The 13,541-nt window shown below is 45.8% G+C and overlaps 1 protein-coding gene across 3 annotated transcripts in view; it reads left to right on the top strand.

Annotated features, from left to right (window-relative positions):
- The window catches only part of CADM3 (cell adhesion molecule 3), a 1,437,124-nt gene that overhangs the window by 372,068 nt on the left and 1,051,515 nt on the right, over positions 1-13,541 (top strand). For all 3 annotated transcript variants that reach the window (XM_069635417.1, XM_069635418.1, XM_069635416.1), the window contains exon 4: positions 6,070-6,207. In XM_069635417.1, the coding sequence (XP_069491518.1) occupies positions 6,070-6,207 (138 nt within the window). The remainder of the gene's footprint in view (positions 1-6,069; positions 6,208-13,541) is intronic.

The following is a 13,541-nucleotide window of genomic DNA, read 5'->3' as shown; positions in this document are numbered from 1 at the left end:
ATTCAAGTCTCTATTTGATCATCGACCATTACCTGCAGCAGACCTGGCTTGTAATCAGGTTTGCTAGAGATTGCTGTGCTATGTTGCAATAGACATGATCCTCTGGGAGCCAATCCGAATACCTGTGATGGCATCCAGAAGCGGTTTCAAGACCCTTAGTATTGCAGGAAATAGGGGAGTTATGTTTTTGTCACACGATTATCAGGTATTCAGCATGACCAAGATGACTTTCAGCCGCTCTGTTGTGATGGCCTAAAGGCAAACACCGTATCCGGCGGTCAACCTCTGGACTTCTTAGGTGGATTTTATCCTATTGTCCCACATGAATACCAATGTTGTTTTACAATTGGAATAGGTGTGTTCCAGTTGCCCAGACTCCACGTTTCCTTCTTCATCTTGGTCTTTTCTCTAACTCCTTCCCCTTTCTCATACTCTCATCTCTTGTTCTTTCTCCCACCATCCCTCCCTTTTCTCTCGCTTTCCCTCTTCTGTCCCTCTGAAGGACAGTCTCTCTCCTCTACTCCTTACTACTCTACTACACACCCTACTACTCATCTATTCTTGCTTCAACTATTCTCTCCTCTCCTTCTACTCCCCCCTCCTACTCTCCCCTCCTACTACTCCCCACTACCACTACTCTCTCCTTCTCTCCCCTCCTACTACTCTCAACCCCCACTACTCTCTCCTTCTACTACTCTCCACTCTGCCCCCAGCTACTCTCCCAGTCACCCTTCTTTCACTCTCCCAGCCACCTTCCCCAGTCACTACCCTCCAACTCCTACACAGTCCAATAATCTCATTCACCTTGCACTCACTTTCACCCAAGAACCGGTTTCTCACAACAACAAATTCGCCCCATTGCGCACTCTCTCTGTAACTCTCCTCCATGCTCCTCTGGACCGTCCTTCCTTCACCTAGTCGCTTGGTCCATCTTCTCCTTTGATCTCACCCGACAACCCACACTGCCTTGAACCTTCTGTCCTTTTAACATCTCCCTTCATTGGTTTTCCCCACACCTCCAAAGCTGGCTTCCCGGGACAATCGCTGGCTTCCTTTTCCACCAGGCCTCGGTTATAGGCATTAGAAAGTATATAACAGACTTTAATCACCACCAGGTATGGAGCAAAAAAGTGGTAGTGTGATCATTTTAACCAGTCACATGTTACAGGGACAGAGACTGAGGCCCTCCCGACTCCCACACCCTGTCTCTGGGGCAGGACTGACTCTGGAAAGTACCCTGGTAGGTCTCCTGAATGAGGTTGAGATAGATCCCGATCCCGTCTTGACCGGGTACGGTCCCTGCCCCTGTTACAAACCTCCAAGGTATTCATTAGCTATCTCCCTTTTACATCCTTTCTGAGAGATATTAAGTGTGTGTACTTGAGCTATCAATCACCTGTGTGCCCATTTTACCACCTTCACCTATAAGAGCTGTCACATGTTTTCAGACCAAAAGAGAAAACTTAAAGCTCAGATTGTTTTACTAGGGGATCACAACAGTATGGGAGGAACATAATAAATAGATGCAATTGAAAATATGTCACTATGGGTCCAGTGATTTCTAACTCAAATTTGAGGAAACTTAAAGTTCATAATGCCTCTGTTTGAAGAGGTGCCATGGTCGACAGGCAAGTGATAATGGTGCACAAAGAAATGTCTGTCAGTATAAAAGCATATTAACATAACAAAAAGAAAGGTGTCTAGGTCCAGCGGTATTTAGTACTTGCCTTGGATTGGCTTAGTTGATTCTGAGGTAACTGCTGGTTTCACAATGACGTTACCTCTTTTTATCCTTCTCAGTTGTCCCTTTTCCTTGCTGGTTATCTGCAGGTGAGGCTTAACAGTGATTCTCTTGGTGTGGTCATCGTAGTAGTCTATCCCTTGGAAGACTTTGCTCTCCTGTACCAGGGCAAGCAGGGTTCTGGGCATCAATCTTGGGGTTTTCCAGAGGCTAGGGTGTTAGCCAGGGAAGCTTTGTAGAGAAAGGGGGTGGCCAATTACTCTTATTCGGATCCCAGCCACTTGTCTCATTAAGTTCATCCCACACCTCGTGGGTACTGCTTTCCTATTCCTCTCGTAGGCTGCCCAGCTTCACTTTCTCTTCTTTCCCTGTTTAAACCGTTGATCTCTGTGATCTTACTTTCTACAAACTTCCAGTCTCTCCTCTCCTCCTTTTCTAACCACATCTGATCAGTGTATTTGTTCTCTATATTCATTTTGTCACCTTCTTTGCTCCTATGGGCTGCATCCATCGTCTACTCAGAATCTCGATATTCTCTCTCCTGCCTTAACCCTTTTGGCACACCTATCTCCTCCTCGTTTCTTCCAAATATCATCTTCACCCCTTTGAGCACAACTATATTGCTTTCCTAGGTCTTTCTCTCAATCATCACTTTCCCATCATATATTCCTCTCTTCTTCACTCCTTTGGTCAGAACTTTCCTCACTCTCCAGGTCTTTTGCACAATCACCTGCCTTACCCATTTCGGCAGGCCTGTCAGCACTTTCCTATCCTCACGCTGTATTCACCCTTTTGGACAAAAGTCCTACCCTGCCCGATTATTCCCTGCTTTACTGCTTTGGGCAGCTTCCTATCTCAGGGCTGCCTTAACTATCTTTGGCCACCACTCCCTCACTCGTTGCCAGCAATCCAAGCTGTTTTGTCTATTCAGACTGCTCTTCTGGATTTCTCCTCCAACTCACAGGCTCCAATATGGCCCAGCCCTGTGGACCTCTCTTCAAGCCTCCTGGAACTAACTCCCTGTCCAGGGCCTCTGGGACTCTGCAACAGAGCTTGGTATGCTTCTTGAAGCAGCTAGTATAGGGATTGACTGATGGATCCCCTTCACCAGCCCTCCCAACCCCTGCCCCCACAGAGGGTGGCTCCAAGTTCTGATGTGGTACTTGGAGCTGGATAGTCGCTCCTCTTGGGTCCTCTGTCAGGTTGGCATGCCCTATTCCTGTCCCATGGATAGATTACACTGGCTAACAATAAAATAGATAGATGGACAGACAGGCAGACAGACCTAGACTGACACACTCGGACAGAGAGACACCCAGACACACACACACATATACCCATACAGACATCCCACTGGCTCAACCCACGCTCCCCTTAAGCACTCCCTTGTGCACCCCCTCCTCATGAAGCCGTCTGCCGATCCTACCTGCCTGGCAAACTATCGCCCAATCTCCATCACCCCCTTCTTGGGCAATCTCTTGGAAAAGCTGGGCATCTCCCAGCTTACTCTCCACACTGAATCTGTTGGTTGTCTTCATGACCATCAGTCTGGCTTCAGAGCTGCCAGAGGCACATAAACTACTCTCCTGAACACCCGTGAAGATCTGCTCTCTAACCTTGATTCCAGCATTCCTTCTGTCCTCATCCTCCTTGATCTTTCCTCTGCTTTCGACACGGTCAACCATGCCATCCTGATCAATCAACTCCGTGAGAACCTGGGCATCATGGATCATGCCCTGGAGTGGCTGACCTCCTTCCTCTTGGACCGCCCCTCCCAGTTCCAACGTGGTACCTTTGTCTCTGCCACCTCTCTCTCTACCTGTGGCGTTACCCAGGGCTCTATCCGCTCACCATGGTTTTTCAACTTCTACTTAGCCCCTTTGGCCCAACTGATCCTTACCTTCTCCTCTAACTTTCAGTGTTATGCAGAGGACACTCAGCTTTCCTCCAGGCTCCCCTCAGCATCTTCTCCTCTCTTGCTCATTCCTGACAGTCTATCTGTGATTCAGGATTGTTGCACCTCCAACGATCTATGCCTTAATGTCAGTAAGACGGAGATCCTCTGTTCAACTAAGTATTTTTCTATCTCTCCAAGATAAACTGCGTAAATGTAACCACATGAACCTACATAGCATGTTCAATACTGCCATCTCATGTACTATTCTACCTTCTTCAGTGTATTCCAGCATGTTCAATACTGCCATCCCATGTACTATTCTACCTGTCTCAATGTATTCCTGTACCAAGTGAGCATTCTGTAACAGCGCCACAATGCCCCCGGGCCGATGTGTGCTATACAAATTCAAATAAATAAATACATTTAAAAAATCCATCTCATTGGGACCCCATCCCCTGCTTTCCCTCTCTCACTCTGGCAGCCCATCGAGGGCCCTCCTCCTTTACCTTCCTGCAACGCAAAAAACCTTGGTGTCATCTTCAAATCCACTCTCTCGTTCGCTCCTCACATCTCGGTAGTCGCCAAGAAGTCCCACTACCAGCTACACCTCCTCAGAGGGATTCTTCCCTTTCTCACTTTCCCCAAGAAGCTCACTGTCTCCATGGCCCTAGTTCTCTATAGGCTGGACTACTTCAACAGCCTCTTTCTCAATCTGCCTTCCATTACTTGCCTCCCTCTGCAACTAATCCAGAACAGGACTGCAAGACTTATCCTTTGCCTCAAGCCCCGGGACCGGATCTCTCCAGCCCTGAAATCTCTCCACTGGTTCCACTGGCAGCAAGGATCAAGTTCTAGACGCTTTGCATTGTCCACAAGGCTTTCTGAGGCTGGGGCCCGCACTACATCCAATGCTCTCTTCCAAAATACTTTCCTTCTCGAGCCCTTCACACAGCTACCTCCAACTCTCTTAAGGGTTAGACGCTTCTCCAGGCAGAGAGTGGGGGGTAGGTCTCTCTCCTCTGCAGGTGCCCTATGGGATGGCCTCCCTGCCCCTCTCAAGCTTGATCCGGACCACCTGAAGATCTGGAAGCAGCTCAAAGCGTTCCTATTGTCCTCTACTTTCTCACTCTCCCTCCCCTGCTGACCTACCTGTCCGCTGTACTGACTGTTTGCTTGGCTACCTTCAGAGTCTCACTGGGTACCAGGCTCTTTCTTAATCAGTCACCCTTGCACTGCCTCCGGGCCTTCCATGCATTTAGGGGCTGTAACTGTAACCCTACAGTCTCTTGTTCCCCTTGCACTACCCAGAGCCGTGCTGCCCTGGCTGCACTTAATCAGAGGATTGCTGTTCTGTTTTCCTCTCCCCCTCCCTTCCCATTGCACTTCTCGTTCTCACACTTGCACGATCTGAATGACAAACTGCCTGGTAAGATCAATTGTCTTGTCCTCCCTCTGTCTTCCCTCCCTTGTTTTTTCGCACCTAGAAACAGTTGTGTACAAGCGTGTTATAAATGGCCGTGCTTCCAGACCACCGTCCCACAATTCTCTTTGAGGGGCAGAATATTTTTTGGGTTGGGGAGAGCCTGATTTGCCAGATCCTGTATGGTCTCCTCTTGCCAGCGGCAAGAGCTGAACCCCTTAAAGGGTCCCTGTTCTTAGTTGGCTCCATGTGACAGTCCCTCCCATAGGATAGGGGACAACGTGAGGGTGACCAGAGGATCATCTCCATACCGGGGCAGAACTATCATTCACTAGCTTTGGGGAGCATCTGGTCCCCTTAGTCACCTGACTAGAGGCCGTCAAGACGAGGCAGGGGACTTGGTCACAGAGTATTTTGAGGTGTTTACCACCATTATTTTAAAGATTTAAAGCTCTGTTCAACTTGTATCGTGCCGTTCCTAGTCTTCAACTAAAGGAAACAAAGTGCATTGACCTTACTGCCTACTTTGTGCATGTGCCAGGCAACTATTGACGCTCACTTTAAGGCACATAGTTTATCCCATTCTTTTGTCACAAGCAAATCGTAAACTTTATTGAGGAAGTACTGAGATTTATTTGTGTAGTTCACCCTTGCTGTAGGCACATTGCTGCTGTTTCCATATGCCATGTAGTATAGCTCTCTTTAAGATGTGATTGATTTACTGCTCATCGTGCTGCATTTCTTACTGCATTTGTCCAATATTAGCACTCACCACAAAACTTGCCATGAGAGCCTAAGTGAAAATGTATTCTACAGAGGTAAACATTTCAAGTTGCAGGCTGCCACCCAGCCAGCCGCGGTAAATCCCTTGCCACTCATATTTTACAGGTACACACAGCTTATTCGCCAAGTGTCAATTATCACTAGCCAATGGCTAGTAGTGAGTGCAAATCTTGAGCCCTGTATTACATGACAATTTCTCAACCTATGTTTTTGTTTTGCATCTCACAGGAAAGCCTCAGAAGCCTTTGATCCTTGGAAATGAGGCTTCATTCAACGAAAATGAGAAGGCAAAGCTGACTTGTAAGACCTCTGGAAGTAAACCTGCTGCTAAGATTTCTTGGTATAAGGGGCTAGAGACCCTACCCGGTAAGTTTTTTTGTACTGAGCAGGAGGCATATGCCCCTCCATAAGACAGATATGGCATGTGCAGGTTTGCAATCTGGTCTGGTCATTAAAAAAGGAAACATTGTGTAATGTACTCTAAACCAAAACAGACTTCTGCAGACTTCTGTAGTGGATTACAAATAGAATGGGCCTCATTCCGAGTATGGCGGTAAGGGATACCGGTCACCGTTAACGAGACCGGTGCCGGTAATTCCTTACCGCCACATTCCGAGTTCCTTTTGCGCCCTCGTTCTTACGAGGGCGCAGAGGGGCTTTTTAGCCAATAACGGTGACCGTAAAGTACGTTCACCGTTATTTGCAATTTCCCCATTCCCATTGAGTCCTATGGGGGCTCATTTGGGAATGGGGAAGGGCCCTGGGGAATGGGAAATTACCACCCTGGTCAACTCGGAATAGGGCGGTAATTTCCCATTCCACCATGGCGGTGCCGGTACGGGTCCGGTGCCGACCAAGGCGCTACTACCGCCATTGGTTAGCGCCGGACTCGGAATGAGGCCGAATGTTTGTAATCCACATAGGGATCACATTTTAAATAAATGTGTGAAGGCAAGGTGAGCAGTCCCGGCATGAACACTGTATGCCTGAATTACATGTCTCGAAGACATTGGGGCCAGCAGTCCTTCTTTCACTTGATGCCCCACCCCCTACTCCAAAAAGGATCCATCCTCAGTGTGCCTATATATGCGTGTATGCGAATGCACTGCTTGAGCGGCCAGTAGAATAGTAGTACTACTGCATCTAATGCTGTCTGTGGCAGGAAGAGGCTGGGATAGGAGACACCACCTTACCTTGACTTGTATCAGATTCGTGTTGTCCGTGAGTGAGTGGAATATGGATAAACAGTACCTCCACATAATCACAGTTGTGGTTTTTGCTATGCCGAGAGGGTGGTACTCTCGTTCTAGAACTAGTCAGTCTTAAACTGAATGCCTTTGTCTTTATGTCTACCGATATTTGTTACATATGTGTTACATATTTTAGCATAGTGTGCTTTATCCTAATGTAGCAGAATGTTTTTTTTAACAATCCCTCCCAAAATTAGTTTACAGTTTTCACAATGCATTTTACTCTTACATGGGTAGCCTGCTCTTACCGGAACCATTATCTTAATTGAATCACCCTGGTTGCTGTTGGTACCTTTTTTCAAAATAAAATGTGAGAAAGGAAAGGACTAAGTAGGCTCTCTGCAAAGGATTGTAAAAGAAAGCTATCTCTTATATCGATATTCCAGCTCAACTTTGTCTTATTAGACTTAATTGATGAACTGAAAGCTTTTCTTGATATCCCCTCACTATCAACCCTGGCAGTAGCAACAAATGGGCGGGCAAATAGCCTGCAGAGCAAAAGCTGAAAGCCTGGACAGAAACCCAAGTCAAGGGGAAAATAGATCTGTGTGATGGAAATAACTTTGTTGCTTCTTTGCAGCCTAAGATCCTTAATTGTGTTTGGACTCATAGCTCGCTATTAACTACCATGACAAACGCTATTTTGTTGAAATTACTAACTATAAATGCATTTTTACTTCATATCAATATACAGTTTCTTCTGCTAATAATGTGGCTTCCATATGTGCTCATGGGGACGTATATAATTTAGTTCCCCGTCCTCGAAACACATTGTGTATACGTGCATTACAAATACCCTATTATTGATGCATGGTCCAAAAATAATGTCAGCCACCCGATGCAGACTTTGGTGGGGGAGGGGTTAAAACTTGTAGTTTAGTAAACCCTAGCTTACTTTACTTTAAATTTGTTATGCACAGCCATTGACCCTTGGACTTAAGGGCGCAACAAAACAAAGACAACACACATGTAAGTTCACAGAGGCAGAACATAAAGCAAATTCATAAGGCAATTATGATCTCTATAATTAGGTGAACAGGTGAGTCTTTATAACTTATTTTTAAATATTTCTGTTGACTCAATGCATCGTAGCTCTAAAGGGAGATCATTCCAGGCCTTAGGGGCAATTGCAAAGAAGGCTCCTTTAGAGACCTTCACCGTTTTTCATCTTGGAGTAGTTAACAGGTTCTGATTGCTAGATCTTAATAGTCTAACAAAAGTTTTATTAATCAGAAGTTCTTGTAAGTAGGAAGGCATTTTTACCATGTAAGCACTTCTGAGTGTGGCAATAAGCCACGAGACGGCGGGCCAATACCGCCCCAGGTAATGCCCCCAGGGCCGTAGTTACAGGCCCGGCTTATTGCCATTAGTACCCCGGCACATTAGACCGGGGTACTAATTGCTTTTTTTTCTAATTCGAAACACGTTTTCCCTTTTCATGGCGGCCATCGGGAGCGGGCGTGCTGGGAATACTCTGTTCCCAGCACGTCCGCTCCCGAGAAAAGAAGAAAAAAGAAGGTAAGTGGGGTTGGGAGGGAGGGGAGGGGATAGTTTGCAGAGGAGGGGGGTGGAGGGAAAAGAAAACTTACCTGAGTCCCCGGTAGGGGACGAAGGCAGCCTCCAGCCATGGGGAGGCTCGGAGCGGGGTTTGCCCCGTTTCAAGCCTCCTCATTGGCTAAATGGCCGCCACGCCCCCCACCGGGAACCAAAGGCACGTACAACGTGCAAGGGATTCCTGGCCGGGTAATGCCCCCGCGAGGGCCAATCAGAATGCATGTTGCATTCTGGTTGACCCTCGCCTGGTACTAATTATGGTTAAGATCCGAAAGATTATTCTTGATTCCACTGGTAGCCAATGAAGAGTGCATCTTGCAGCTGTGACATGGGCTCTACGCCTAAGCCTCATCACCACCCTTACCGCTCCATTTTGGGATACCTGTCGTTTATTACAAATAGCTTTATCAATGGCCATTAATAAACTGGAGCAGTAATCAATTTTTTCCCCTAAAATCGCTCTAGCGATGGTTTCGGCGTTATCCTGCGAAATAAACGGTCTAAGGCGCGCAAGCAACTTTATGTAATAGGCGCAGAAAGACACTAAACTGCTTACATGTGGCTCCATAGAGAGGTGCTGATCGAGCAATACCCCCAGAGTTTTAACTTTTTTCAATGGGATAATGTTAAATGCTCCTAGCAAGAAACTCTCATAGGTGGGGCCCAGTTTCTGTAACATGTGAGGTGAACCAATCACCAGCAGTTCCGTTTTTGCTCTATTAAGCACTAGTTTGTTAGAGATTATCCATGACTCAATCAGAGAGTAGATTTTATTGATCAGTACAGTATCCAAATCATAGTTGCCGGTCAAAGGAATAACGCATTGCTTATCGTCGTCGTTGTTCGTGAATGTCACACCCTCATGAGCCAGTTTGGCAAATAGGGGGACAATAAATATGTTTTATAAACAAGGCGATGTGCATGCACCCTGTGGTACACTCAAGTCAACATTAATGGGGGCCGATTCAGCCTCCCTGAAGAAGACCCTACTTTCTTGGTTACTGAGAAAAGAGATGATCCAGTGGACCGCCAAAGGGGGGTGGGGGGGTTTGCATCCCCTTCAGCCTGGAGGACATGATGGAATGGTCCACCAAGTCAAAAGCGGCCGAAAGGTCGAGTAGCATCAACAGGGAGGCTTCATTTTTGTCCATGCGCACTAGGAGCATAGATTTGAGCTCTAGGAGGGCCATTTCTGTTCTGGAACCCACCCGAACACCTGACTGGTGTTCATTTAAGACATGATTGAATTTTAAAATTTCAGCTATTTGTCCATAAGCCACACGGTCCAGGATAATAATATGAAAATTAGTATTAATTATAGGTCTGTAGTTTTGGGGTAAATCCACAGCCAGAGCCTTTTTTTTCAGGTTACGCATAAATGGGCATCTTTCAGGTCCTGGGCAGCACTCCCCGTTTCCAGTGAGGCATTAATAAACTTACAGATCGCAGTTAACAGTGCTGGGGGACAGATTTTAATCATCACGGCTGTGTGGACGTCATTTTTACATTTAGTAGTTTTAAGTTGATTGATTATGAGAGCCAATTCAGTTACGGAAATGGGGGAGAAATTAAAGACGGAAATAGAGGGGCATTTTACGTAAGCCTCATGTATTCCAGCAGCGTTTTCTCATAGGCTATCATTTTTTGTAGAAATGTCCATTTGAATGTTATGGAGCTTATCTTGCATGGCATGTTGCATAAAGTCGCACCAATCATTGTCTCTATTAAATTTACCTAAATTCACATAACTTGTAGATTATTGCTCCTTTAAGATTTTAATATTTCCTTAGAGTCGGATTGGGTGTGTTTTATCCTATTATTGAATGAGGTTTTTATCGCATCAATAATGGCAGCTCTGTACTTTTTAGCTGCTGTGTTATACTCAATTAAGGAGTTCTGAGATCTGTTAGATTTCCAGGTATGAAAAAGTCTAAGGGCCTCATTCCGAGTTTGGAGGTAGCGCCATGGCATGGGGAAGGCGCTAATTACGGGCCCGCGCTAATAACAGGCCCGTTATTTGTGCCTTGGTCCCTTAGCGGGACCCGTAAAGGACGTGTGGTCAGACCACACGTTCCTTGCGGCTCCCGCTAGAGACCTCGGAATTGTGCGGTAAGGTTTAACGGCATCGGTCTCCTTACCGGTGACCGTTAACCCTTACCACCCAACTCGGAATGAGGCCCTAAGGGTTAGAGATTTTAAACCTTGTAGTTCAGGGGAGAACCATGAGTTATGTTTAATGTCCTCCTTAGCTCTTTCTTTCTTTATGTGCGCTAGGATGTTTGCAGCTATGATCAGATTGGTCGGTATGGCCCTCGCTAGCTCCTCGGGGGATTCCAGGTCAGAAAGATTCGCCAGAGGTTCAAGCAAAGTTTCTTTCTTATTAGCTGTAATATTTTTAAGATTTTGAGTCTGGACTTCTCTACTCGTTCTGGATTTAGATTTCTTGGGGAAGTCAGTTATTACAGTAAATTCCACAAAGGAGTGGTCCGACCAAGGACATGGGGAAACTGCTACGTCCATGGTCTTAACTTCATGACACGCTTAGGGGGCAACTAAGGACTCCCCATCCTCATTTTGATCTGATGGGACTGCATATTGGAAGGTTAACTTTTCAAGTAACCGTGGGGGCTTGTAACTTCAACCAGATTCATGGCATTAATTTTCAAGCAAGCTATGTCCCTGACAATACTTTCAGTGAAGTTGCCATGACAGATAAAATGAAAGCTTTTATAACCAAAATAATTTCAGGGGCTAAAAGGTCATTTTAATGTTGTCCACCAATTTACGACTGCATTTCCGAAAAAAGGGAAGCGGCCTCTCAAGGAAAATAAATAATTGAAGGAACCAGTTATGATCTGGGGGGCAGGTTTAAATTTTGGCACAGCTGGCCTAAGAACACTCAGACTTTAGAGGATGGTTCAAGGTTGTTAATTTTGTATAATTCAAATGACTCCGAATCTTGACAGTCAGTGACTGAAATGTGGCCCACTAAAGGCTGTCCGCCTTTTGTTCCACATGGGAGTCCCACCTTCCTAGCCGAAGCTTCCCTACATCCCAGGTTGGCAACTATAGATAGGTTACACCTACTATCTCTAACTCTATCTATGGTGATGGCTTAATGGTCTGAGCCTTTCTCTCTTACTCCTTTTGGGGTTCTTCTAGGAGGAACCTAACCTGAGAACTCTCCTGCTTTTTTTGACAATGTGGTTGGTTCTCTTTGAAACAGAGTTTCTCTTACTCTGGACTTTCATGCCCTTTTAATACTGTCCCTGATATTCTTTATGCTTACACCCTCTTATACCCTCCCCCCTTATTCCACTGACTCTCTCTCCATCACTTTCCCTTCTCTACTCCCTTCTTCTGTTGCTCAGATGTCACACGATGTCCTAGCTTCTGCTTTCTTCACTCTCCCACCTTGCAATCTCCTACTCTCTGCTCCCCACGCCCTCCCGCTATACTCTGCACTCCTCTCTAGTCTCCACTCGCCTCCTTTCCTCTTCTTTTACTCTCATTCACTTCTTACACTCCCTGAGGCACTCTTCCTGCTCTCATTCATGTATTCTTCTACTCTCAACACCCCTTACACCTTCAGGAACCATTCACACACTCTTATAATAAGGTACCACTCTCTCGCACAACCAATGCCTCACTTGCAACAATCTCCAACACAATCTTCTGAACCATCTGTTACACTGTTTTTCCACTGCCTGGTCTCTTGGTTCACCTGCTCTTTACCTGAAACATTCTGTTCACCTGTCTCTTGGCGTCAATCTGGTCTTTATAATTTCCTTGGGGTCATGCCACAGCAGTGGGAGATTTTAAGCACCCTGCTTTGCCCTGTCCCCCTTCCAGGCATAGCACTCGGCCAGTCTTTCTGCTGTGGGTTACAGCAGCAGAGAAGCAGCAAGTTTTCATTAATTTTGGAAGTAGTTTGCTGGATCATTACTGGCAGTTCGGTTGCCTTTCAGAAGCTTGTGGTTTCATTCCTTCTGCTGCTGTGCCTATTGGTACAGGCAATCCTGGTATAGGAGTAATAGAATTCTGGCCACAACAAGCATTGGGTGATTGACAGTTGTACTTTCCACATGCAGCAAGGAACATACTGGGAGGGGCAGAGACTGGGGTGCTCCCAACTCCCTCACCCAGCCTCTGGGGCCAGACTGGCTTTGGTAAAATTCCTGGTGAGCCTCCTGCCCCAGGTTGAGAGGAGTTCCTATACCCCCACCCCGACGTGTCAACTCCCTGATCCCATCAAAATATATACATATAAAAAGAAATGTAGACCAGCACCCTTCCATTTTAAGCCACACCCTGCCCATTTAAGCCCGCATTTTAAAAATGGGTTATTTTACCCTGAAAAGTAGTTTTCTACCTTCAGAAGTATGTTCATTGTCTGCCAAACATTGAAAAAACAAGCAACAGTAAATATATCAGATGCAGTGCCATCGCTGATCTCTGCATACTAACTAGCCCAAGGCAGCCGTAAAGCTATGTGCTTGCCTCTAACTGTAATATATACTTTGGTAGGCAAGTAGCCAGTAACAGATTGATTAATGCAGTTCTTACTCTAGTTCAGGTTTGAATTTGATCTAGAGTTAGCACCATATCAATTAACAAACTATTAAATCCAGAGAGTAATCACCTCCTTGATTAGTCTCTGGGTCTCTTTGTTGTTTAATATAAAGAGGACAGGAGAAATTCCATATGCCCTCTCAAATTCAAGGAGATAAATGATACTAGATAAAGAAAGTTGGGGACTTTTTTTATTGTGAACCTTTCAAACATTTAGTGAGCAACTTCACTCCTCTCACCAATGTGTCCCTGTTCATGACTGTTCATCCAGATCAACTAAGATAAACCTATAACACTTTGACAAATAATCAAAATTATAACATT

This window comes from Ambystoma mexicanum, chromosome 1q, assembly GCF_040938575.1.
Source record: "Ambystoma mexicanum isolate Mex_15411 chromosome 1q, UKY_AmexF1_1, whole genome shotgun sequence".
NCBI lineage: Eukaryota > Metazoa > Chordata > Amphibia > Caudata > Ambystomatidae > Ambystoma > Ambystoma mexicanum.
This window is presented reverse-complemented; position numbering and strand designations above follow the sequence as displayed.